Source organism: Podarcis cretensis (assembly GCF_951804945.1).
Source record: "Podarcis cretensis genome assembly, chromosome: 4".
NCBI lineage: Eukaryota > Metazoa > Chordata > Lepidosauria > Squamata > Lacertidae > Podarcis > Podarcis cretensis.
In genome coordinates this window covers 10121174-10147867 of record NC_137173.1, presented here as the reverse complement: position 1 = coordinate 10147867, position 26694 = coordinate 10121174, and the positions used below count along the sequence as shown (strand labels likewise).

The following is a 26694-nucleotide window of genomic DNA, read 5'->3' as shown; positions in this document are numbered from 1 at the left end:
TAATGACCAGTCTTGTAAAGCTAAAAGGCTGCAAAGTTTTCTTTTCCCTGAGTTTCCATGCTGTGTGGGCATGGGTCAGAGAGCGAAGGAGAGAGTTGTCCTGCAGTTAATCAAACAAATCATGACTTATTTCTCCGAGGTCTGTTTTGTTTTCCTGTTGTTCTTTGCCTCAAGCCCCTTTTAAGCATTTTCAGTCGGCATCTCGCGTAAGGTAGCGAAACAAACCATGGTTAAGGGAGTGTTCTGGGGTTGCGTGTGATGTCAAACCACAGTTGAAAGAAACCAAGGTTTGTAATCCAGCACCAAACCGTAGCGACAGGTTGTGGTTTGTTGGCAGTAAACAAACCACAGTTAAACCACTGGGCAGAATGAGGACGCTCAATGATGGTTTAATAAACTGTGGCTAAGCATAATGTGTAAACCAGGCATATGGTACATGAAGCTTAACTAAATGTTATGAAAACCATGGTTTGTTCAAAAGCTTTATTTAAAAGTACATTGGCAGTGGGGTTTTTTTCCAGCTTGGAGTCCTGGTTACTTGGTGTTCACTTAATGAAACATGCCTTTTATTTACGCAAGCTGAATTGGGCGAGTGTGTTGGGTAGGATTCCCCATCCCTCTCTCCATTCACAACATTTGTAGGGAAAGATATAGAAGATTTAACTCTCAGCCAAACCTGGCTCAGCAGGTGAGAACAAACCTAGCTATGATACATTGATACAGCACCTTGTGTCTCGTTCTCTTCCTCCCCACCCCTTCAGCATTGTCCCAATCCCTTCCTCCAACGAAGAAATCCGCCTAGTGGATGATGCATTCGGGAAGATTTGTCACATGGTCAGTGACGGTTCCTGGGTGGTGAGAGTACAAGCTGCTAAACTCTTGGTGAGTGGCTGTGCCCTCTGTCATCTCCTTACGCTGTTGGAAAAGAGAGCAAGCTGTCCGTCGGAACATGAAATGCTAGTGGTTTGTGAAACCTCTGGAACATAAGAAGAGCCTGGCTTCTGGATCAGGCCAAAGGCCTGCTTGGTCTAGCACCCTATTCTCACAGTTAGGGAAGCCCTCAAGCAAAACCTGACCACAACAGCACACTCTGTACTCATGAAATTCCTAGCCACTGGTATTCAGAGGCATTCTGTCTCTGATTGTGTAGCAGGATTTCCCCAGCTTGGGTCTCCAGCTGTTTTGGGACTACAACTCCCATCAGCCCTAGCTAGCAGGGCCAGTGGTCAGGGATGTTGGGAATTGTAGTCCCAAAACAGCTGGAGACCCAAGCTTGGGAAACTCTGGTGTAGAGCATAGCCATCATGACAGCTAGACATTGATAGCCTTATCCTCCACGAATTTGTCTGAATGCCTTTAAGAGAATAAGGAGAGCCTGCAGGATCAGGCCTTCAGAGGCATACTGCCCCCCCAGTGGTAGCAGCCATTGCCAACACGGTGCCCTCCAGACTTTCTGGACTACAACTCCCATCAGCCTGAGGTGACAGCATGGCTGCACACGGCTGTTTTAAGGCTGTGTTGCCTGGGGCTGGTGGGGGTCTGAAACATCTGGAGGGCACCAGGTTGGGAAATGCTACTCTAGATTTAGCTTGGGCCTCCTCCTCCTCCTGCTCCTGTAAATGGATTGATATAGCCTCTCCCTAAAGCTCAGTTGGGTGGAGTCTGCATTGGCTACAACACTCCCCCACCCAAACCTGCCTTGAAGGAAAGAGGTCCTGATTCTGGTATAGCTTGAGTGGCAGTTTTTGGGTCATTTTGTGGGGTGGCTAATGCCAGGAAATATATTGGAGTAAAAAAAAGAAAAATTCAAAAAAGTGAAAAGAACCTACAGATGGGAAGCAGAGAGTTCCCCTTCCCAAAACAACAACAATTTATTTCTTATACCCCGCCAGTATGACTGGGTTACCCCAGCCGCTCTGGGTGGCTTCCAACAAAATGCAGAGAGGGAGAAAAGGCGCACAAAACCTTAAAAGCTTTCCGAAACAAGGCTGCCTTCAGACGTCTACGTGGGCCTGCCAATCAAATGGCAGTTTTCAACAGGGAATAAGAAAGGGGGAGCTGTGTGTCACACGGTCTTTCCTCTGTGCGATGTCTAAAAAGTGAAACTGATTGCCAGTCGACTTGGGATGGACAGGCCGAAAGGACTTTGCGCACAAAGCAGAACAGGCTTAAGGAATTTCTTTGCCACAAGATGTGGTGACAGCCACTGGCTTGGAAGGCGACAAAACAGATTGGAGAAGGAGAAGGAGAGGTCTTTTAACAGCCATTAGCCCGATAGCTACCGTATTTTTCGCTCTATAAGACGCACCAGACCACAAGACACACCTAGTTTTTGGAGGAGGAAAACAAGAAAAAAAATATTCTGAATCCCAGAAGCCAGAACAGCAAGAGGGATCGCTGCACAGCGAAAGCAGCAATCCCTCTTGCTGTTCTGGCTTCTGGGATAGCTGCGCAGCCTGAATTCGCTCCATAAGACGCACACACATTTCCCCTTACTTTTTAGGAGGGAAAAAGTGAGTCTTATAGGACAAAAAATACGGTAAATAGACCCTACTTGTTCGGAAGCAGTGTATCTCTTATGCTGAGGACTAACAGCCAGGATTTTTATTTTACCAGTGCTTTGTTCAAAATCACCCTGTTGCTAACTTGCCTCTTTCCCCTCCTTCGTCCCAGGGCTCTATGCAGCAAGTTAGTTCTCACTTCTTAGAACAGACCCTGGACAAGAAGCTGATGTCAGACCTGAGGGTACAGAAACTTCTTTTATTTTATTTTTAATCCTTTCTGCCGTGCATCCCGTGTCCTAACCTCGGCATGCCGGAAAGTTGCACAACAGGTTCCTTTTTGATAGTCCTCGGATCCCTTCTGTGTCGGCAGGAGATCAGAAGCTGGCTTTCTGGCAGGTTGAAGCCAGTGAAATTTGAGCCTCGGCTGGCTGCATTTGCTCAGCCTTTGTCAGCTTGCAGTAAATCTCCCCCAGGCCATTCTAGTTTCTTTGGTGAAGGGTGCCCTGCACATCTTAAGTCACAGCAATTTGGCATGCAGAAACTGAACGCTGAACTAATGGCTTTGGATATTTGCAGAACTTTGGCAGCTGTTTCAAATGAGCGCCACAAGAAGGCACTGAAGATTCTGGTTGCCTTGTGTGTTACTCTTGCTTCTGCTATGGAGTTGTGTTAATGGCCTTGGGTGTTCACTTTATGTTACCATTCATATAACCAACAACAACAAATTTAATTTTTTTGTTCCCTGCCCTCTGATTGGGTTGCCCCGGCCGCTCTGGGCAGCTACCAGCAGAATATGCAAAAACTCAACAGAACATCACACATTAAAAGCTTCCCGGTAGCTTGGCATTTGAATGTGCTGGCTCTAGTTGGGCATCTAGACAGTTAATGCATATTATATAATAATAATAATAATAATAATAATAATAATAATAATAATAATAATAATAATTAAAAAAAATTATTATTTATACCCTGCCCCATCTGGCTGGGTAAATTTATTATTTATACCCTGCCCCATCTGGCTGGGTTTCCCCAGCCACTCTGGGCGACTTCCAACAGAATATTAAAATACAATAGTCTATTAAACATTAAAAGCTTCCCTAAACAGCGAATGGCGCTGTGGTCTAAACCACCAAGCCTCTTGGGCTTGCTGATCAGAAGGTTGGCGGTTCAAATCCCCACGACAGAGTGAGCTCCCATTGCTTTGTCCCAGCTCCTGCCAACCTAGCAGTTCGAAAGCATGCCAGTGCAAGTATATAAATAGGTACCACTCCGGCGGGAAGGTAAATGGCATCCGTCGTGGTGTCCCGTTGTGCCAAAAGCGGTTTAGTCATGCTGGCCACATGAACCAGAAAGCTGTCAGCAGATAAATGCCGGCTCCCTCGGCCTGAAAGCAAGATGAGTGCTGCAACCCCATAGTCGCCTTTGACTGGACTTAACCGTCCAGGGGTCCTTTACCTTTACGTTATTGTTGAACGTAATCCATTCCGGAAGACCATTCGCCTTCCAAAATATTCAACAACCGAGGTGCAAGGAGCTTGGCTGCAAGTTCAGTTGAGAAAATTGAAAAACACGCAGCGAAAGCCATTCGACTTCCAAGGCACGTTCGAAAACGGAAGCATTTACTTCTGGGTTTTCGGTGTTCGAAAACCAAAATGTTCGGCTTCCGAGGCACTCAAAAACCGAGGTACCGCTGTGTAAGAAATTGTCTCTGCATACCATTTCTGGCATGTGACCTTTACGCTTTTTGCATCTGCAGCGGAAACGCACAGCCCATGAACGAGCCAAAGAGCTTTTCAGCTCCGGGGAGTTCTCAAGTGGCAGAAAATGGGGTGATGACGCTCCCAAAGAAGAGGTAGACACCGGAGCTGTGAACCTAATTGAGTCGGGTGCCTGTGGGGCGTTTGTCCATGGGCTGGAAGACGAGATGTACGGTGCGTGAAGGCTCTGCCGCCAATATCTCCCCTTAAAAAGATCCTTGCTGAATCAAACCGTTAGAAGGGGTGTATGTATGTGTGTATGGACTCCTTAAAGAGGACCTGGTTTCTCTTTCTTCCCTCCCCAGCAAAAATACGTAGGGGCAGCCCACACCGGATGCTCTAACCTTTTCTTTCTCTCGCTCTGCATTTCTCAGAGGTCCGCATTGCCGCGGTCGAGGCCCTCTGCATGCTGGCCCAGTCCTCGCCCTCTTTTGCAGAGAAGTGTCTCGATTTCCTGGTTGACATGTTCAACGACGAGATCGAGGAGGTGAGGCTCCAGTCCATCCATACCATGAGGAAGATCTCCAACAACATCACTCTCCGGGAGGACCAGCTGGACACCGTCCTTGGGGTCTTGGAGGCAAGTGTTCCCCCTCCCTTACCTGCAGAGCTTCATTTGGTCCACTTTTTGAGTTGTTCTCTACCTACCATATTTTTCGCTCTATAAGACGCACCAGACCACAAGACGCACCTAGTTTTTGGAGGAGGAAAACAAGAAAAAAAATATTCTGAATCTCAGAAGCCAGAACAGCAAGAGGGATCGCTGCGCAGCGAAAGCAGCAATCCCTCTTGCTGTTCTGGCTTCTGGGATAGCTGCGCAGCCTGCATTCGCTCCATAAGACGCACACACATTTCCCCTTACTTTTTAGGAGGGAAAAAGTGAGTCTTATAGAGCAAAAAATACGGTAGTTGTTGGGTTTTTTCTCCCTCGGCTGCTCCTGGTTCATGTTTTTCCCATCACTTGCTGATAGGTTCACAGAGGGGCAGCTATCCTTCCCATAACTGTTGGATGAATTGGGAGCTAGCCATGGGCTTGTGCTCACCCTTCGCTCTTCTCATGCGTCAGTTCTCCTCCCCCCCCCTTCACTTATGGGTTGCCCGATTCTGCTGTCCTGCCAAATTGCGGCCAACCCTATCTTCTAAGTGCATGTTTCCCAGCGAAGTAGAAAGCTGCAAATTTGCTTCTGGGCCCAATTCAAACGGTTGGTTTTGACCTATAAAGCCTAAAATGGCTCACGGCCACAATAACTCAAGGACCTCCTCTCCCCTAATAATTATAATAATAATTATCTGGGTGGCTTCCAACACAATATTAAAATACAATAACTAATGTATTAAACATTAAAAGCTTCCCTAAACAAGGCTGCCTTCAGATGTCTTCTAAAAGTCTGGTAGTTGTTTATCTCTTTGACATCTGGTGGGAGGGCGTTCCACAGGGCGGGTCCCACTACCCAGAAGGCCCTCTGCCTGGTTCCCTGGGGTAACTTGGCTTCTCGCAGCGAGGGAGCAGCCAGAAGGCCCTCGGAGCTGGACCTCAGTGTCCGGGCAGAATGATGGGGGAGGAGACGCTCCTTCAGGTATACTGGACCGAGGCCGTTTAGGGTTTTAAAAGGTCAGCGCCAACACTTTGAATTGTGCTCAGAAACGTACTGGGAGCTAGCGTAGGTCTTTCAGGACCGGTGTTAAATGGTTTTGGTGGCCAAACCGCACTCTGCATTCATCATCTAAGGCCCTTCTTCATGTGCCTCCTCCGTGTGAGGTCCGGAGGGTTGCAATACAAGAATGGGCATTTTCTGCAACAGCTCCCTGTTTGTAGAATGTTTTGCCAGGGAGGTTTGCCTGGTGCCTTCATTATACTCCTTTAGGCGCCAGGCAAAAGATTCCTCTTCAGCCAGGCCTTTTTGGATTCATTGTTTAAAACCTTTTAAATGTGTTTTTTTTTTGGGGGGGGGGGGGAATTGTTTGTTTTGGTTTTAATGATTGCTTGTGTTTTAATCTTTTGTATTATTCTGTGAACCGCCCTGAGATCTTGATTGAAGGGCCTTATATAAAGTTAATCAACAAAATACAGTGGTACCTCTGGTTAAGAACTTAATTTGTTCTGGAGGACCGTTCTTAAGCTGACACTATTCTTAACCTGAGGTGCCACTTTAGCTAATGGGGCCTCCCGCTGCCGCACAATTTCTGTTCTCATCCTGAATCAAAGTTCTTAATCTGAGGTACTATTTCTGGGTTAGCGGAGTCTGTAACCTGAAGCGTCTGTAACCTGAAGTGTCTGTAACCCGAGGTAAAGAGGTAAAGTGACCCCTGACCATTAGGTCCAGTCGTGACCGACTCTGGGGTTGCGGCGCTCATCTCGCTCTATTGGCCGAGACAGCTGGTGTACAGCTTCCGGGTCATGTGGCCAGCATGACTAAGCCGCTTATGGCGAACCAGAGCAGCGCATGGAAACGCCGTTTACTTTCCCGCCGGAGTGGTACCTATTTATCTACTTGCACTTTGACGTGCTTTCGAACTGCTAGGTTGGCAGGAGCGGGGACTGAGCAACGGGAGCTCACCCCGTTGTGGGGATTCAAACCTCTCACCTTCTGATCAGCAAGTCCTAGGCTCTGTGGCTTAACCCACAGCGCCTACCGCGTCCGTAACCTGCGGTACCACTGTAATAAAAAAAACAAATCAGGCTTCTGGTCCACCTGGGCTCAGTACTGTCTGCCCAGACACGCAGTAGCTCTCCAGCGTTTTAGCACCTAAGATGCTCCCTTATGCTCACTCAAAGGAGCCCGCCACTCTGGGTGTTATGTGCAGAACCCGCAAGCAAGTGCCCCCAAGACCATCTGTAATATTCTTAGCCTTTTCGTGCTGCTTTTAGGATTCTTCCCGAGACATCCGGGAGGCTCTCCACGAGCTGCTGTGTTGCACCAACGTCTCAACGAAAGAAGGCATCCATCTTGCCCTGGTGGAGCTCCTGAAAAACCTCACCAAGTATCCCACCGATAGGGATTCCATCTGGAAGTAAGTGCCAGTGAACTCCCCTTCTGGTGTCCACATTCATTCATTCATTCATTGAACTTGCTAGCCACTTTTTTCTTTACAAAAAGGAGCTCAAAGCAACTTAGAAAAAAGAGCACTTGCACGCCGGTCCTGCTCGTTATCCAAAAATTCACTTATCTGAACACAAAGAATTATACCCCAAACTCACAACATGCGTAGCTGATTCAGATATCCAAACAGCTGGAGTTTGCCCACTTTCTTGTTTGTGCTTTGAGTATAGTTAATGCCGTTCATTATTATTTATATGGCGGGTGTGCTGCTTTTGGTTTCTCCCCCATAAATGTTATGTTAGACGACATATTGATCATATGATCCCCCTTTTTCCCCCTTCTCTTATATTGTGTGTGTGTGTGTCACTCTAAATCACTTGGACACTGTGGCAATCACACAGGGTCCCCGGACGTTTAACGGTCTATTGATCCCTGTGCCACCACTGTGCTCGCTTCCCCGCTGCCACCAACCCGTTACTCTCTGGTAAAACACTGAGTCCAGACAGTTGTTAAAAGTGAACAAAAAAAAAAACCCACACAAGTTTATTTTACAAACATTAACAAGTTTATGGTTTCTCAGATAATATTCCTGTCAGTATCTTAACTTTAGTTTCTTTACCGGCCTATACCTTCCTAATACTTTCTGACTGATTATCTCAAATTTTTGACAGAATCCTCTTAACAAATTCTCTCCCTCTCTCACACCAGACTAGCCCAACCCACAGACTGATCTTCTCTGTCTCTTCTAACTCCAGACTGTCTTCTCAACCACCCTAACTCTGACTCCTCCCCCCAAAAAACTGTGCTTAAAACCTTATACACAGTTAACTCTGCCCCTTGGGTTTCCCTTGGTTAGTCATTTTACAATTAGTTAACCCTTTCCTTATGAACCCGGTATAATGTCACACACATAGGAGGGCAAACGCCACAGGGCACCTTCTGGTGACAAGTGACTAGTAGGTTTCCTAAAAATTCTCAACCATCTTTGTGTTGGGGTTATTGTGAAAGGGAACCTCTGTATCTTTTAGATGTTCACCAGTTTGAATCTCTGTGTTATAGGTGCTTGAAGTTCCTGGGAGGCAGACATCCTACTTTGGTGCTTCCACTTGTTCCTGAACTTCTAGGGACCCATCCTTTCTTCGACACCCCAGAGCCTGACATGGATGACCCAGCTTGTATCCTCTTTTTTTTTCTACCCCCTCTCCTTCCCTCTGAATAATGCTTGGCTGACCAGACCACACCGAGCCGTTGTTAAAGAACCATGGTTGTCACTAGACTGACAAACCAGAACTGGAAACCGTGGCTTGAATTAGGCTTGTAAACTATGGGGTTTGTGCTATGTTTTGGTCTGATATCTTAAATTATAGTTTGGGATCTTGATTTTGGAGCACGGTATGGTTTGCTGCAAACCAGAAGCAGAAACCTGTTGTCTGCTATCTTCACAGAGAAAGGAAGGAGCGTGAAAGTCCAAGATTTGATACTGCTCATTCTCACAATGGCAAACCATGGTTAGCCATGACGTCAGAATTTGAATAACTTTTGATTGGGTTTTATAAACAGCGTCAAACAGCGACCTGTAGCTTCAGAACTCTTCAGAAGCTGGAGCACGCTCTAATCAGCAGAGTAATTAACTCTTTGTGACGGAAGGCTGGACAGAGGCATGAGTAAAGCATATTTACAAGCAGTTTATTCAGCATAGGTAAAGGTAAAGGGAACGGGACGCAGGTGGCACTGTGGGTTAAAGCCTCAGCGCCTAGGGCTTGCCGATCGAAAGGTCGGCGGTTCGAATCCCTGCGGCGGGGTGCGCTCCCGCTGCTCGGTCCCAGCGCCTGCCAACCTAGCAGTTCGAAAGCACCTCCAGGTGCAAGTAGATAAATAGGGACCGCTTACCAGCGGGAAGGTAAACGGCGTTTCCGTGTGCGGCTCTGGCTCGCCAGAGCAGCGATGTCATGCTGGCCACGTGACCCGGAAGTGTCTCCGGACAGCGCTGGCCCCTGGCCTCTTAAGTGAGATGGGCGCACAACCCCAGAGTCTGTCAAGACTGGCCCGTACGGGCAGGGGTACCTTTACCTTTAAAGGTAAAGGGACCCCTGAGCATTAGGTCCAGCTGTGGCTGACTCTGGGGTTGTGGCGCTCATTTCGCTTTATTGGCCGAGGGAGCTGGCGTACAGCTTCCGGGTCATGTGGCCAGCATGACTAAGCCGCTTCTGGTGAACCAGAGCAGCACACGGAAACGCCGTTTACCTTCTCACCGGAGCGGTACCTATTTGTCTACTTGCACGTTGACGTGCTTTCGAACTGCTAGGTTGGCAGGAGCTGGGACCGAGCAACGGGAGCTCATCCCGTTGCAGGGATTCGAACCACCGCTCTTCTGATCGGCAAAGTCCTAGGCTCTGTAGTTTAACCCACAGCGCCACCTGTGTCCCTTATTCAGCATAGATCAAGACAAGGAAAACATGTCTGCTCTCCTTCATGTCTAAGAACAGGAAGCAGCAAGCAAAAGCTATACACAAACGGAAGTTCCCAGCAAACTGTGCTGGAATGTAAACAGACATGTGACATGCAACAATCCACATACCTGTTCCTCTTAGCTGAAACAGAACATCAATATCCTAACACTGGATTGGTGGTTCTGGGCCCCTGCTGCTCGCCGCCCCGTGCTCCTCAACCCTTGCTTCCTTACCTATGAGCGTTCCCTTTGCAGCTTCTCTCCACAGAGTTTCCCCCTGTGCGTCCAGTTGCTTTGGAATCTTGCTTTTCCCTTAACCTCTGGCGCAAACAGACATTGCGGTCCTGGTTCTCATTTTCAACGCTGCCAAATCGTGCCCAACCATGCCGGCGCTGTTTTCGGATCACACCTTTAGGCACTACGCATACCTTCGGGACAGTCTCTCTCACCTCGTCCCTCCCTTGCGGGTAAGCCAGTCAGTGGTGTTAATGTGTCTCCTGTTTTCTGTTTTGTTTTTTGTTTCTGTTCCGCTTTCGGAGAATTAACGCTCGTAGGAAGACAATACGCTGTGTAGTAATAATCATCATCATAATAATTTTTATTTATACCCCGCCCTCCCCAGCCAAAGCCGGGCTCAGGGCGGCTAACAAGCAATAATAAAAACAAGTTGCATGAATACAACTTAAAAACAAGATTAAAATACAACCTTAAAATATTGAAACATTAAAACGTAGCCTCATCGCAGGAGGAGAAAGGAAAAGAAAAAAGAAAGAGGGGGAGGGAATCAAATTGGCTCCAGCCCAAAGGCCAGGCGGAACAACTCTGTCTTACAGGCCCTGCGGAAAGAAATCAGATCCTGCAGGGCCCTGGTCTCATGAGGCGGAGCGTTCCACCAGGCTGGAGCCAGTGTTGAGAAGGCCCTGGCTCTGGTTGAGGCTAATCTGACTTCCTTAGGGCTCGGGACCACTAAGGTGTTGCTATTTATGGACCTTGAGGCTCTCCATGGGGCATACCAGGAGAGGCGGTCCCATAGGTACGAGGGTCCTAGTAGAACACCTTCCATTGCCTGATACCATTCAAATGTTTTGAACTACAACTCCCACCAGCAGCCATGATTTGAGCTTGCGGTTAGGCCTTGCTCTGGGTTCATAAAGCATTGGCCAACCCTGGAGAGACAGGGACTTTTGTGGGGAAGCAGGGACCTTCAGTCTCAGCAAGACCTATAGGAGAGGAGTTGCTGTGCTCATTCGGCCTGACACTCCCAGGCAGGTCATGTTTTTGCTAATAAAGGGTTAGCTCTAACTGGCTCAGGGTGGTTTGCTGCTGGCTCCCCTCCGACGCCACTATGGGTGAATTGCAAGATGCAGCTGTACAGCTGTGAGAGTTGTGAGATGGGGAGTGAACTGTACCACTGGAGGCTGCAGTCACAGAGCGGCATTCAGCTGTGTTTTACTCAGAGGAGACCTGTTGAAGCGAATGAACATGACTGCGTTAGGTCCGTTGATTTCAGTGTGTCTGAGTAAAACGTAGCTGAATACCTAGAGCAGTGATGAGAGAGGGCTTTGCTTTCCTGGTGAGTTTGGGAAGTGCACTGGGCTGCATCATTCTTCTGCCAGTGATTGGGTAGATAGATAGACAAACTTTATTTTAATGTTGTATTTTAATTTTGTTTTTAAGTTGTATTCATTCAACTTATTTTTATTATTGCTCGTTAGCCGCCCTGAGCCCTGCCTCGGCTGGGGAGGGCAGGGTATAAATAAAAATTATTATTATTATTATTATTATTCGCATTAGCCAACGGCCATGGCAACATAAAACAAGCAATATATACAATTAAAAAGACAACGATGGGTAAAAAGGGCAATCAAAGGACCAAGATTATCGTTCAGATAGTGGCCCTTCATCTCATTGCACCCTCGATAAACCTAACAACCTTTGCTGTTGCCTGATCATTTTGATCTGATGAAAGAAAGAACAATGTGGCCGCAGATGGGCAGCCTCGGATGGTAAGTAAGAGTGGGGTGATGATCTCATTCCTCAGATCTTTATAAAGGGGACAGGACAGGAGAACATGAGCCACTGTTTCCAGATTGGCCAGTGACTGGGTGCCACCCGCTTTCTATCGGTGAGCTTCCACATGGCAGGGCCCGCTTGAAGGGGCAAATTCTACTGCAGGCACTCGTTTTCATGGGTCTTCTGGCTCTTGCTTTGCAGCAGTCCTTTTGGAAAAACAACAGCATGTCTTGAAGGTGGTCTTCATCTCTGATTGCTCCTTGGGAAGCAGTCACTGAAATGCCATCACTGAAGATGGATAGCAAAAGTGCAGAGGGGAGACAGAAGATTCCAAAGTGGAACGTGATCTGCTGAACTTGGCTCCTCTTTCTCTCTTTGCTTAGTTGCCTGGGAAAAAGCTGGCGTCCTCACCTGTGTCCGCCGGCCTCGCCCTCCAGGAAGACCCTTCGCAGGAATTCCTACAGCAGAGCCTCGAAAGAGTTTTCAACCTTCAGCACCTAGACCCACAGGGCACCCAGGAGCTGCTTGAATTCACAATTCGGTAATAGTTTCTGAAAAACCAGGACGCTGCGTTGACCCTTTGCCGATTTGAGGAGCCTTCAGGGATGCTGTGGGTGTGCTTTTCAATTTCTGGGTTCCACAGGTTCCTTAAAATGTTGAACAGCGAACCTGTACAGATATCCTTAGTCCTCTGGTACAACTCTTTCTCTTTGCATTGCATAAATGTTAACTCTGGCGCAGGGTCTGAGAGTGGAATGAAACTTTGGCGGCAGGGAGCCCTCGATTCTGCTGGGTCATCGAGGGCTCTGTTTCCCCAACATGAGCTGTGGTATCTATTATTTATTCTACAGTGGTACCTCTGGTTGCGAACGGGATCCGTTCTGGAGGCCCGTTTGCAACATGAAAAGAGCGCAACCCACAGTGGCGCGTCTGCTCACACGTGGGTTGCGATTCGCCGCTTCTGCGCATGATGTCATTTTGCACTTCTGCGCATGCGCGAGCGATGAAACCCGGAAGTAACCCTTTCTGGTACTTCTGGGTCACCACGGGACGTAACCTGAAAGAACGTAACATGAAGCGGACGTAACTGTACAGTGGTACCTCAGGTTAAGTACTTAATTTGTTCCGGAGGTCCGCTCTTAAACTGAAACTGTTCTTAACCTGAAGCACCACTTTAGCTAATGGGGCCTCCGGCTGCCGCCGCGCTGCCGGAGCACAATTTCTGTTCTCATCCTGAAGCAAAGTTGTTAACCTGAAGCACTATTTCTGGGTTAGCGGAGTCTGTAACCTGAAGCGTATGTAACCTGAAGCGTATGTAACCTGAGGTACCACTGTATTTAAATTTATATCCTGCCCCTCCTCGCAACGGAGCCCAGGGCAGCAAACAGCAAGCAGTAAAAGCATCGAAGCCTCTTAAAAACAATTCCAATGCGGATGCAGACCTGACTTCTTCAGACTTATTTATTTGGTTGTTGTGTTTATGGGATGCCTCGTCAAATAAATTCTCCGGGCACAGCATGCAGATACAAGCTTGTGACGGTAAAACCATGCTGCAATAAAACCCACAGTGAGCTCAAGAGGCAGTTGCAGGTGCTCGTTTTAAATCCTTTTAAAAATTAAACAATATTATACGACTGCCCACAGGTATGTTTCAGAAGTAAGCAAAAACCACCGTGTTTGACAGTGGAACAGACTCCCACAAGAGGCGGTGGACTCTCCTTCCTTGGAGCTTTTTAAGCTGAGGTTGGGTGGCCATCTGTTGTGGATGATCTAGTGGAGATTCCTGCATTGAAGGGGGTTGGGCTAGATGACCCACGGGACCCCAACTCTACAATTCTGCAGTGTTGGCCACGCCCCGTGACATCCTTGCAGCCCTTGTTGACTCGCTTTTTATTCTCCTCCATTTATTCCTGGGAGCGTATAAGCAAAAGAGATTTCAGAGGTTGTTAACTCACAAAAGCACATTGTGTTAACCGTCTCTCAGTAAACAACACGGGCTCCTCGCCACCCCATTAAACCAAGCATGTTTTTATCCCTCTTTGCTCTAGGGATCTTCAGAGGTTTGGAGAGCTCCAGTCCGATTTGGCTGGGGTGGCCGACTTCTCGGCCACTTACCTTCGATGTCAGCTGCTTCTCATTAAGGTAGGCCCTCCTCTGGAGCAACCCCTGGTCCCCCTTCCTGAACTTTTCCAGTATGTTGTGGGGTGATGCCCATGCCGCTTAAAAATCGAGCAGACAGCGAACAACACGCAGGCAGTTCGTTTTTTAAAAAATAATATTTAGTTTTGAAAATTACAGAAAGAAAAAAGAAAAAGAATTAAACATAACAAAACCATACAATACAATACAAAGACAAAAATATTACATATACATAACAAAAGTAAAACAAAAACAATTAAAAAAAAAGATAAGAGTAACACAACCAATACTTTCAATGCTATTAACTTTCTTTTACTTGTTTCAGAGACCTCCTCACACCTCCCTTTTTTTGTATTCCACTTCAATTAATTGTTTCAGCAAATCCTTTCCATCTTCCTCAAATTTCTGTCCTATCATTTAACTTAACAAATTCTAACATTATTTTTTTCCTTTAATCCAATTACATTCCATTATACTTAATTCTTTATAACATTTCTGCTAAAGCCATGTAACTTCATTCCAACATCTTTCTAACATTCCTTAATTTTACAATATTTCTGTAGATAATCTTTAAATTTCTTCCAATCTTCTTCCACCAACTCTTCTCCCTGGTCTCGGATTCTGCCAGTCATTTCTGCCAATTCCATGAAGTCCATCACCTTCATCTGCCATTCTTCCCGGGTGGGTAGATCTTGTGTCTTCCAGTACTTTGCAATAAGTATTCTTGCTGCTGTTGTAGCATACATAAAGAAAGTTCTATCCTTCCTTGACACCAATTGGCCGACCATGCCCAGGAGAAAGGCCTCTGGTTTCTTCAAAAAGGTATATTTAAATACCTTTTTCATTTCATTGTAAATCATTTCCCAGAAAGTCTTAATCCTTGGGCATGTCCACCAAAGGTGAGAGAATGTGCCTTCGGTCTCTTTACATTTCCAACATTTATTATCGGGCAAATGGTAAATTTTTGCAAGCTTGACTGGTGTCATGTACCACCTATATATCATTTTCATTATATTCTCTCTTAAGGCATTACATGCCGTGAACTTGATACCTGTGGTCCATAACTGTTCCCAGTCAGCCATCATAATATTATGTCCAACATCTTGTGCCCATTTAATCATAGCTGATTTTACCATTTCATCCTGAGTGTTCCATTTCAACAGCAAGTTATACATTCTTGACAAGTTCTTACTTTTGGGATCTAACAGCTCTATTTCCAATTTTGATTTTTCCACCTGGAAGCCAATTTTTTTGTCCAGATTATATGCCTCCATTATTTGATAATAATGGAGCCAATCCCGCACTCTATTTTTTAGTTTTTCAAAACTCTGTAGTTTTAATCTGTCTCCCTCTTGTTCCAGAATTTCCCAATATTTCGGCCATTTGGCCTCCATATTGAGCTTTTTCTGAGCCTTCGCTTCCATTGGTGACAACTACCTTGGGGTTTTATTTTCAAGCAAGTCCTTATATCTTATCCAGAACACGCAGGCAGTTCAAAGCCAGTTAAACCCAGAATGTGTGTGTGAGTTCATGTGTTATTTCCTGCCCAAAGCCCAGAGACCCCCTGCTTTGCTCAGTGTGAAATTGCCAATTTGTACCTCCAAACGACAGCAGAGGAAGTCCAGGAAATCACGGAAGATGTATTAGGTAAACAGAACTGGGATTCAGCACATTAGCTAGGAGCTGACTCGGCAGCCTTTGGAGCTATGGCATTTGCTGGCTTTGCAGGAAAAAAAAATCTAGCTTCCTTCAGCACTCCCCAACCCCCAATCCTGTAAACTGGGTACACGATCTGTTAAGATGCAGAAATAGTTGGTAAGTGGATGGAGACTGCTTGGTATGAGACGGTCAACATACCCTCCAACATTCCATGATGAAAATAGGAAAATCCTACTGCATAATAGGGGACACGGGTGGTGCTGTGGGTTAAACCACAGAGCCTAGGACTTGCCGATCAGAAGGTCGGTGGTTCGAATCCCCACCACAGGGTGAGCTGCCGTTGCTCGGTCCCTCTCCTGCCAATCTAGCAGTTCGAAAGCACGTCAAAGTGCAAGTAGATAAATAGGTACCGCTCCAGCAGGAAGGTAAACGGCGTTTCTGTGTGCTTCTCTGGTTCGCCAGAAGCGACTTAGTCATGCTGGCCACATGACCCTGAAGCTGTACGCCGGCTCCCTCGGCCAATAAAGCGAGATGAGCGCTGCAACCCCAGAGTCAGCCACGACTGGACCTAATGCTCAGGGGTCCCTTTACCTTTACCTTACTGCATAATAATGATATTTTATTTTATTTTTGTTTTATTCATTCATTCCCTGCCCATCTGACTGGGTTGCCCCAGCCACTCAGGGCAGCTTCCAACATACATAAAAACCATTATAAGACATTAAGCATTTGAACATTTAAAAACTTCCCTATACAGGACTGCCATCAGATGTTACTTGTATCTTTGGCTTGGGGGTCGGGTCGGGTCGCAGAACTCGGTACCTTCTAACATTTCTACAGTGAAAATAGGGATGTCCTAAGGAAACGTAGGACATTCCGGGATCAAATCAGAAACCAGGATGGCTTTTGTAAATTCAGGACTGTCCCTGGAAAATAGGGACACTTGGAGAGTCTGCTATAGCCTGTGAGTTGTGTGCAGCTGTTTAGTGTAGGTGAAGTCTCTTCTGTTCAATAAGCATGAGACAAGCCCCATGGGAAGCTAGAAGCTTACTAAGCTGTAAGCTGAGTTTTGGGCTTAGCTGAATATCATTTTCTGTGTTTACTTCTTCGTTAAACCTTTCGACCATTCAGAGGATCACAGGGTGGGTGGCAAAAGATTTTCGAAGCAAGCATTTAACACGAAGTGGTCAGCGTTAAAATAAAATTTAATGAAACAGTGGCCAAGATTTATAGCCAGCAGCAGACGGAAGTTACCGTGCTCTAGATCAGGAGCAAGAACACTTTTTTCACCCCAAGGCCCACATCCCCTTAGTGACAACCTCTTTTTTGGGGGGGGGGCATGTGCCAGTGTTGGGTAGAGACAGAAGCAAAAGTGGCTGGAGCAATGAATATCCATTTTGCCTTTTGAGCAGTAGATTTTCTATGCACACGCTCACGCCCCTTGTCTATCCTTCCTCCAGGCAAGCAAGAAGCATTGTCAGAGCTCAAAGACATAGTCCAGCCAGGCAGAAACAGCTCGGGAGGATGCAAAGCAGGGCTAGGGAAGGGTCTGATACCTTGCAAGGGCCTCTATGTTCAGGGCAGTTTACCACTCAATGCCACTTGCTGGACAAGCCAACCACGAGAGAGGGCTGCTGGCGTTCCCTTCTTTCTTGAGAGCTTCCTTCGGGCTCCTGTGGGAAGCGACTTGCTCTCCCTTGAAAGGCCTTTCGACTTGATCCAGCAGGGGGACGCCCTCACAACGTCCTGAGAAGGAAGGCGAAATTTCATCCTTTCCTCCGTTCACCCTCCAGCCCAAAGAGCCCAGCTTAGGTTTCAACTCCTGGGTTGCACAGGCCATATCGCAGTTAATTCCTGGACATCTCTTTCAGGCTCTCCAGGAGAAACTGTGGAATGTCGCAGCCCCACTGTATGTGAAGCAGAACGCCCTGGCAGCAACCGCTGCCAAACAGGTAAGGCAGGGTGGAAAAAACAAACACACATTTCACAGAGGCAGAAATCGCTGAGCATTTGTACGCTCCTTGTGTGTGTGTGTGGTTTTTTTTACTTAATTATGTGCTATTGGCTTGCAGATTCCAGGAAAGCGAGCGGCCCTGTTGAGAGCTTATTTTTAAAAAATAAAAATAAAAATCTAATGCTTATACAGCGGTACCTCGGGTTAAGTACTTAATTCGTTCCGGAGGTCCGTTCTTAACCTGAAACTGTTCTTAACCTGAAGCACCACTTTAGCTAATGGGGCCTCCTGCTGCCGCCGTGCCACCGTAGCGTGATTTTTGTTCTCATCCAGAAGCAAAGTTGTTAACCTGAAGCACTATTTCTGGGTTAGCGGAGTTTGTAACCTGAAGCGTATGTAACCTGAAGCGTATGTAACCCGAGATACCACTGTAGTAGCACAGAAATGCTAGTATTTTTGCCTCAGTCTGTCTTGAACTAGTTCTGCAGATTCCCATCTGTCTCTGCCAGCACCCCGGTGGTAAATCTGTCCAGAATTGAGAAAAGTGCTGTTTCCTTGTCTAGATTATGGAAGAAACGTACAAGATGGAGTTCATGTACAGCGGCGTTGAACACAAGCAAGTGGTCATCATCCACCACATGCGGCTGCAGGCGAAAGCCTTGCAGCTGATAGTCACAGTGCGGACTACGAGAGGGTAAGGGAAATCTCTGAGCTTTGGGATGTTCTGGACTTGAACTGCAAGATTTAAATAGCTGGAGGCAAATGATGTGGTTGGCCGTGGAAGGTCCAGAAAATGTTGGATACTGAGCAGCTAGTGGGGTAAAATAGCAGTGATGTTGGGATTAGATCCTAGTGCAAAGCTAAAGGGACCTCTGACCGTTAGGTCCAGTCGTGGACAACTTTGGGGTTGCGGTGCTCATCTCGCTTTACTGGCCGCGGAAGCTGGCGTAAAGCTTCCGGTTCATGTGGCCAGCATGACTAAGCCGCTTCTGGTGAACCAGAGCAGCGCAGGGAAATGCCGTTTACCTTGCCGCCGGAGCGGTACCTATTTATCTACTTGCACTTTGACGTGCTTTCAAACTGCTAGGTTGGCAGGAGCAGGGACCGAGCAACGGGAGCTCACCCCGTCGTGGGGATTCGAACCGCCGACCTTCTGATCGGCAAGCCTTAGGCTCTGTGGTTTAACCCACAACACCACCCGCGTCCCTAGCATGACTCAAATTCACGAAGAACTCTCTGATAGTAAGAGCTGTTCTAAGAGTAGAACTGTAGATGCTTTAGTTGAGATGCCCTTCATTGCGAGGGGCAAGATGACCCTTGGAGCCCTTCCAACTCTACAATTCTATGATGGCATGATTCTAGGATCTCTGTTATGCTATTTGAATGACATAGGGATGCGGGTGGCACTGTGGTCTAAACCACTGAGCCTCTTGGGCTTGCCAATCGGAATGTCAGCGGTTCGAATCCCTACGACAGGGTGAGCTTCCGTTGCTCCGTCCCAGCTTCTGCCAACCTTTTTATCTTTTTTTGTGTTTTTAATATTTTGTTGGAAGCTGCCCAGAGTGGCTGGGGCAACCCAATCAGATGGGCCGCATATAAGTAATAAAATTGTTGTTGTTCGTTTCCAGAGTGGAACCTCTCTTTGGAATGTGCGAGAAGTTTTTGCAGGAGGTAGACTCTTTTCAGAGGTATGTTTTCTTGTTTAGGGGACTCAGGCTCTACAGTGGTACCTCGAGTTAAGTACTTAATTCGTTCTGGAGGTCCGTTCTTAACCTGAAACTGTTCTTAACCTGAAGCACCACTTTAGCTAAAGGGGCCTCCTGCTGCCGCTGCGCTGCCGGAGCACCATTTCTGTTCTCATCCTGAACAAAGTTCTTAACCCGAGGTACTATTTCTGGGTTAGCAGAGTCTGTAACCTGAAGCGTATGTAACCCAAGGTACCACTGTATACCTAGGCTCTATCATGTCAGACTCCAGGTGGGAACTCAAAAGGACTTGGTGCTCCTCTATAAAAAATAGATTAAAAGCCCCCTTTCAGCTCCTTATTGGCAACTGCAGAGCCTTCATCCAAACAAGCATGGTTGCTTTTTTCCTGTAGCTGCGCAGCAAGCAATCAAAGGCCAACCTTTTTCACCATGGGTTCTTTCCAAGTTTTTACTTTGAAAGGCCCAGGCAAACCGTATCGGATTTTCTTTTGGTTGCCCCAGATACGAGTCTAGGGATTCCTTGGGTGGGTATCCTCTCCGAGCAGAGGGTAGATCAGGATCTGCTTTCCATGCACTCCCAAACTTTTCCCCACGCTCTCCCTTTTTCACAGATGCTTCATTTCTGAGCTCCCTCATATGCAAGACAGTTTTGTGGACAAACTCCTGGACCTGATGCCCAGACTAGTGACGTCAAAGCCTTCCGAAGTCGTCAAGATCCTGCAGGCAACGTTGCGGCAGAGTTGCTTCCTTTGCCTTCCTCTCCCTGAGAAGGTGAGTATCTGGTTGGCAGCTGGGCAGCCAACTCTTAATAATAATAATAATAATAATAATAATAATAATAATTTATTTATACCCTGCTCATCTGGCTGGGTTTCCCCAGCCACTCTGAGCGGCTTCCAACAAAACACTAAAATACAATAACCTGTTAAACATTAAAAGCTTCCCTAAACAACTACTTGAAGTAATTTTAAAAGCAGCTGTTTAATGGTATTTGCATGTTTCTTATATGAATCGCCATATAAGCGAACTTTATAAATTTATTCATAATGGATGCGATGGAATGACCCTCGGTTATGTACTTTCTGATGTGCCTTATTTATTTTTATGACTGTTTTTTATGCTTGTAATTATATAAACCTTTTCATAGTGTAAGCTGCCTTGAGCATTGTTTTAACAATGGATGATCATATGTATTCCTAATATAGTGGTACCTTGGTTCTCAAACTTAATCCATTCCTGAAGTCTCTTCCAAAACCAAAGCGTTCCAAAACCAAGGCGCACTTTCACATAGAAAGTAATGCAAAATGGATTAATCCGTTCCAGGCTTTTAAAAACAACCTGTAAAACAGCAATTTAACATGGATTTTACTATCTAACGAGACCATTGATCCATAAAATGAAAATAATAAGCAATGTACTGCAGTCACACAATCAATCAGTCAATCAGTAGCTGAACTGGGTTCCACAGTCACAAAAACAAAACAGCAAAATAAATAGCAAAAACAGACAGACCTCAGTGTAACACTCAAAACGGAAGTGTGGCACTCAAAACAGACCATGTTTGGCTTCCGAAAAAAGTTCACAAACCGGAACACTTACTTCCGGGTTTGCAGTGTTTGGGTTTCAAGTTGTTTGAGTACCAAGGCGTTTAAGAACCAAGGTACCACTGTAAGCCAAAATATGAAAGTGGGGCTGGTGGTTTGCCTGTGCAGAACACCTCTTTCCTCCTCCCTTCCCAACTGAGCAATCAAACTAGGAAGGTTCCAACCATGGTTTCCTACTTCATCCAAACCGGGAAACCATGGTTCCCAGCTACAAAACAAAGCAGGATATTAAGATGTGCTTTGAAGTTGCAAAGAGTATCATTTATGGAGGAAGGCTTGCTCATATCTCAGTATACTAAGCGGTGATAATGATTATTCGAACTACATTGTACTACGTTTCTAGAGTCCATTGAAGAAGTTGGAATCGTTTAGGGTCCTGGGCTCCTGCACCTGTTTTGCTTTGGCCAACCGCATGCACACTGCAGCTCCTTCGTTGCCGCCTCTGTAAACTGACAAACGACTGAATACATTTTTCCAAGCCCAAATAAAAAAGTGTGTGTGTGTTGGAAATAACATACAGGAATTTTGAGAATCATAGAATCATAGAATCATAGAGTTGGAAGAGACCACAAGGGCCATCGAGTCCAACCCCCTGCCAAGCAGGAAACACCATCAGAGCACTCCTGACATATGGTTGTCAAGTCTCTGCTTAAAAGACCTCCAAAGAAGGAGACTCCACCACACTCCTTGGCAGCAAATTCCACTCTCGAACAGCTCTTACTGTCATATCACCCCTTAACCTCCTCTTCTCCAGGCTAAACATGCCCAGCTCCCTTAGCCGTTCCTCATAAGGCATCGTTTCCAGGCCTTTGACCATTTTGGTTGCCCTCCTCTGGACACGTTCCAGTTTGTCAGTGTCCTTCTTGAACTGTGGTGCCCAGAACTGGACACAGTACTCCAGGTGAGGTCTGACCAGAGCAGAATACAGTGGCACTATTACTTCCCTTGATCTAGATGCTATACTCCTATTGATGCAGCCCAGAATTGCATTGGCTTTTTTAGCTGCCGCGTCACACTGTTGGCTCATGTCAAGTTTGTGGTCAACCAAGACTCCTAGATCCTTTTCACATGTACTGCTCTCAAGCCAGGTGTCCCCCATCTTGTATTTGTGCCTCTCATTTTTTTTTGCCCAAGTGCAATACTTTACATTTCTCCCTGTTAAAATTCATCTTGTTTGTTTTGGCCCAGTTCTCTAATCTGTCAAGGTCGTTCTGAAGTGTGATCCTGTCCTCTGGGGTGTTAGCCACCCCTCCCAGAAGTATGTGTGGCAGTGTGTATATGTGATTTGGCATCTTCCTTCTGCAGATCCACCGAGCGACTGCCACCATCATTGAGCCGGCAGGAGAATCGGACAACCCCTTGCGCTTCACGTCGGGATTAGTGGTTGCGCTTGACGTTGATGCAACTCTGGAACACGTGCAGGATCCTCAAGGCACTGTTAAAGTTCAGGTAAGGGGAATAAAAGCATTAAGGATTGCCCCAATGGTCGGAACCAGCTTTTATCAACCTGGGCGCCCACCAGCTGTTTGGGACTCCAACTCCCATCAGCCCCAGCCATCATGGCCTTTGGTCAGGGATGATGGGAATTATAGTCCGAAACATCTGGAAGGCAGCAGATTGGGGAAGGGCTGCCTTAGTCCTATGCCTGTGCATGGAGTATGATGAAGTAGAGACTGAAGCAGCGCCACGCTTTTAGGTTGGTGGGAATAGGAGAAAAAACTGTGTCTGTCTGCATTTAAAGGCAAACCTGTTTAATTCGCTTTTTCTGAAACAATAAAGGGACTGAAACATTTGCACTTCTCCAGATTTTGCAATGCAGTTCCGCAGCCAAGTAACATGTACTGGGATAAAGCGTGCCTTAAAAATTCAAATGCTAGTGAAAAGTAACATATGCAAATTCAGTATAATGGAGAAAGCAATAATAATAATAATGATGATGATGATGATGATTTATTTATACCCAGCCCATCTGGCTGGGTTTCCCCACCCACTCTGGGTGGCTTCCAACAGAATATTAAAATACAATAGTCTATTAAACATTAAAAGCTTCCCTAAACAGGGCTGCCTTCAGATGTCTTCTAAAAGTCTGTTAGTTGTTTTTCTCTTTGACATCTGGTGGGAGGGTGTTCCACAGGGTGTGTGCCACCACCGAGGAGGCCCTCTGCCTGGTTCCCTGTAACTTGGCTTCTCGCAGTGAGGGATCCGCCAGAAGGCCCTCGGCACTGGACCTCAGTGTCCGGGCAGAACGATGGGGGTGGAGACGCTCCTTCAGATATACTGGACCGAGGCCGTTTAGGGCTTTAAATTTCACTTCTCGCAGGGAGGGAACCGCCAGAAGGCCCTTGGCACTGGACCTCAGTGTCCGGGCAGAACAATGGGGGTGGAGACGCTCCTTCAGGTATACAGCTTTGCAAAAATGTGTATCTTGGGCAAAATTGCACACAGAAATGTGTTCATTAGCAGAAATGCACCCTGAAATGCTGATTAATTTTCACGAGGACTTTAAAAACAATAATGGAAAACTGATGTAGAAATGTGGAGGAGTGTACTTAAGACGGGAAAAACAAGGAAACGAGAGAAACCGAAATGGACAGATTTGCCCATCGCTAGATATGTGTGTCGGGTGTGTGTTTGGGGGGGAGGGTCTTCTCGCTTCAGCAACTCTTTTTTGCACATTGTTGTGGGTTAAACCACAGAGCCTAGGACTTGCTGATCAGAAAGTCCGTGGTTCGAATCCCCGCGACAGGGTGAGCTCCCGTTGCTTGGTTCCTGCTCCTGCCAACCTAGCAGTTCGAAAGCATGTCAAAGTGCAAGTGGATAAATAAGTACCGCTCCGGCGGGAAGGTAAATGGCGTTTCCGTGCGCTGCTCTGGTTCTCCAGAAGCGGTTTAATCATGCTGGCCACATGACCAGGAAGCTGTACGCCGGCTCCCTTGGCCAATAAAGCGAGATGAGCGCCGCAACCGTGAGTCGGCCACGACAGGACCTAATGCTCAGGGGTCCCTTTACCCTTTACCTTTTGTCTGCAAAGAAAACCGAATGCAAAAACTCCAGGCAGCCACGAAGAAGCTCATGATGCATTGTTGAAGGAAGAGTCCCTACATAATGCGAGGAACGTATTATGCCCTACATAATGCGAGGAACGTTTGCTTAGGGCTTCCGTGTTCCTGACTCCCTGTGCCTCAGCACTGACAAATCCCTCTCTTCCCTTATAGGTTGTATACCCTGATGGGCAGGCACAGCTCATCCATCCTAAACCGGCAGACTTCCGAAACCCTGCTCCCGGAAGGCACCGGTTAATTACTCAGGTTTACCTCTCTCACACTGCCTGGACAGGTAAGGAGGATGCTGGATCCAGTGGATCTTTGGTTCTGCACGGGGAAGTCTTTACGGTGCAGGTTTCGCTTGAGCACTTCCAGAACCTTAGGGGTTCTGTGGCTTCTTTCTGCTGCTGGCGGCAGGCGGAAACCAATGCAGCAAGTCACCAGAAAAGGCACAAGATATATGATGGGTTGAATTAACTGCCTGTCTCCTAGAAAATGCCATGCATTCAGTGCTAGAGAAAGATTTCAACGTGGTTCAAGCTATAGGAGCTCGCTCTTGTTGGCTCAACAGGTTATATAGAACAATAGACAATTGCTTGTTAAAAAACAAATCACACTAGGATAATTTAAAGTTTGTGATGCAGTACTTCATGGATGGAGAAGCTACAGTCTTTCAGATATTGTTGCACTCCCAATTCCCAGCAGCCTCAGACAGCATGGCCTAAACAGGGATGATGGGAGGTGGACAACAACAACAACAATTTATACCCCAGCCACTCTGAGCGGCTCCCAACAGAATATTAAAAACATGATAAAAGATCAAATATGAAAAACTTCCGTACACAGGCTGCCTTCAGATGTCTTCTAAAAGTCAGGTATAGTGGTGCCTCGGGTTACATATGCTTCAGGTTAAAGACTCCACTAACCCAGAAATAGTACCTCAGGTTAAGAACTTTGCTTCAGGATGAGAACAGAAATTGTGCGGTGGCGGCGCAGCGGCAGCAGCCAGAGGCCCCATTAGCTAAAGTGGTTCTTCAGGTTAAGAACAGTTTCAGGTTAAGAATGGACCTCTGGAACGAATTAAGTATGTAACCAGAGGTACCACTGTAGTTGTTTATTTCCTTGACATCTGAAGGGCGGGTGTTCCACAGGGCGGGCGCCACCACCAAGAAGGCCCTCTGCCTGGTTCCCTGTAACCTCACTTCTTGCAGTGAGGGAACCGCCAAAAGGCCCTCGGAGCTGGACCTCAGTGGAACTGAACGATAGGGGTGGAGACGCTCCTCCAGGTTCCACAGGTTCCCCCACCCCTGCCATACTGCTTGTTGCACTCAATTTGTAGTTTAAGACAGGGGTGCCTAACTTTTGTTTTTGACCTTAAGTCTGCCTGCACTGGAGATCAGCTGCCAGAAACCACAGGAGGGGGAGAGCACTGTTGCACCTAGTTAGCCACTATGAAAGCAGGATGCCGGACTAGGTAGTCTAACCTGGCAGGACCCTACTTAGCTTCTTATAACTGGCTCCCTTTTTACACCCCCAGAGCCCTGTCAGATCGAAGTGCGGCTGCTGCTGGCATACGGTTCAGATCGAAACAAAACATCCGCGAGGCTCTCGCGCACCACCTGGGGAGACAGTTTGGATCTGCCCCCCCAGGCCGAGAATGGCATCGAAGGAACCATCCCTTTCAGCAAGCCTGTCAAAGTTTACATCATGCCCAAGCCAGCCAGGCGGTGATGGCTGCCTTTGAAGGACCCTTTTTTTATTGATACGATTCCTGCGGGAGATCTGAGACCTTTCTAGCTCGGTTGGCAAATGCACGCGGAAGATCAAGGTGGGACTGCGGTGCAAGGGTGGGAAATCACCCTTTAAAATCGAGCGGTTTTGTCTTTGGAATGTTTCCTGGCTGGCAGAAACTGAGACGCCCCCGGATTGAATCAACCACCAAACCGGCTTCCCATCTGACTGATCGTCAGAGTTGTTGCAAATACACAGAAGGCTTTCTGGGTGCCCCAGTGCTGCTAAGGGGTTCGTGAGAAGCATCCTCAGCCATGCCAAGGACATGGCTCTTCCACACTTTCCAAAACTCAGAGGCCACAGGCCGGTCTCCAATTGAGTAGGAAAAACATGGCTGGCAGGATGTTGTGGGCAGGGGCTCAGTAACAGCCAAGGGCTCCTGGCATCCTCCATTGAGAAAAGTCCCGGAGCCAATTATTTCTCTGTGCCTGCTGTATATATATATATTAAATTAGGAAGGGGCATTTCTTTTCCTATGAGCTGATAACTGTCTACAGCAGTCGTCCTTGAGAACAACTCCCTTATCTTAAAAGTGTGGTTCATAGTCTCTCCTGCTGTTGGGACCACCATTAATTTATTCAAGGCTCTCTGATTTTTTAACATGTGCCACTGTGCCTCGCAATGTACCGTATTTTCCGCTCTATAGGACGCACCTTGTTTTAGAGGGGGAGAACAAGAAAAAAAATTTTTTCCCCTCTCTGCTCAGAGCCCCTTCAGCGAAGCGGCAGGAGAAATGGACCCCCTTCCATTTCTCCTCCCGCTTTGCTGAAGGGGCGCTGCGCAGCTCTCCCTTTCTGCTGAAGCCAGGAGAGTCTTGCTCTCCCGGCTTCAGCAAAAGGAACCCGAAGCCTTTGGAGCGCAGTGCGAGTTCCTGCTGTGCTCCAAAGGCTTCAGGCGGCTGTCCGTGAAGCCTGGAGAGCGAGAGGGTCAGTGCGCACCGACCCCTCTTGCTCTCCAGGCTTCAGCGCGGATGGAGTGCTCCCTCTGCGCCTCGGAGGCTTCGCGTTGCTTTCGCTGAAGCCAAGGAGCC

The 26694-nt window shown here is 47.1% G+C and overlaps 1 protein-coding gene across 1 annotated transcript in view; it reads left to right on the top strand.

Moving 5' to 3' along the window:
• Window positions 1–26151, top strand: part of INTS4 (integrator complex subunit 4) — a 37514-nt gene extending 11363 nt beyond the window's left edge. The window contains exons 8-23 of the mRNA XM_079973505.1: window positions 762–882; window positions 2674–2745; window positions 4264–4438; window positions 4639–4844; window positions 7134–7276; window positions 8365–8480; window positions 10088–10221; window positions 12151–12308; window positions 13816–13909; window positions 17437–17517; window positions 18083–18213; window positions 19148–19207; window positions 19837–19996; window positions 22135–22278; window positions 24045–24165; window positions 25411–26151. Coding sequence (XP_079829631.1) covers window positions 762–882; window positions 2674–2745; window positions 4264–4438; window positions 4639–4844; window positions 7134–7276; window positions 8365–8480; window positions 10088–10221; window positions 12151–12308; window positions 13816–13909; window positions 17437–17517; window positions 18083–18213; window positions 19148–19207; window positions 19837–19996; window positions 22135–22278; window positions 24045–24165; window positions 25411–25604 — 2110 coding nt within the window. The 3' untranslated portion in view covers window positions 25605–26151. The remainder of the gene's footprint in view (window positions 1–761; window positions 883–2673; window positions 2746–4263; window positions 4439–4638; window positions 4845–7133; window positions 7277–8364; window positions 8481–10087; window positions 10222–12150; window positions 12309–13815; window positions 13910–17436; window positions 17518–18082; window positions 18214–19147; window positions 19208–19836; window positions 19997–22134; window positions 22279–24044; window positions 24166–25410) is intronic.
• Window positions 26152–26694: the final 543 nt, after the last annotated feature.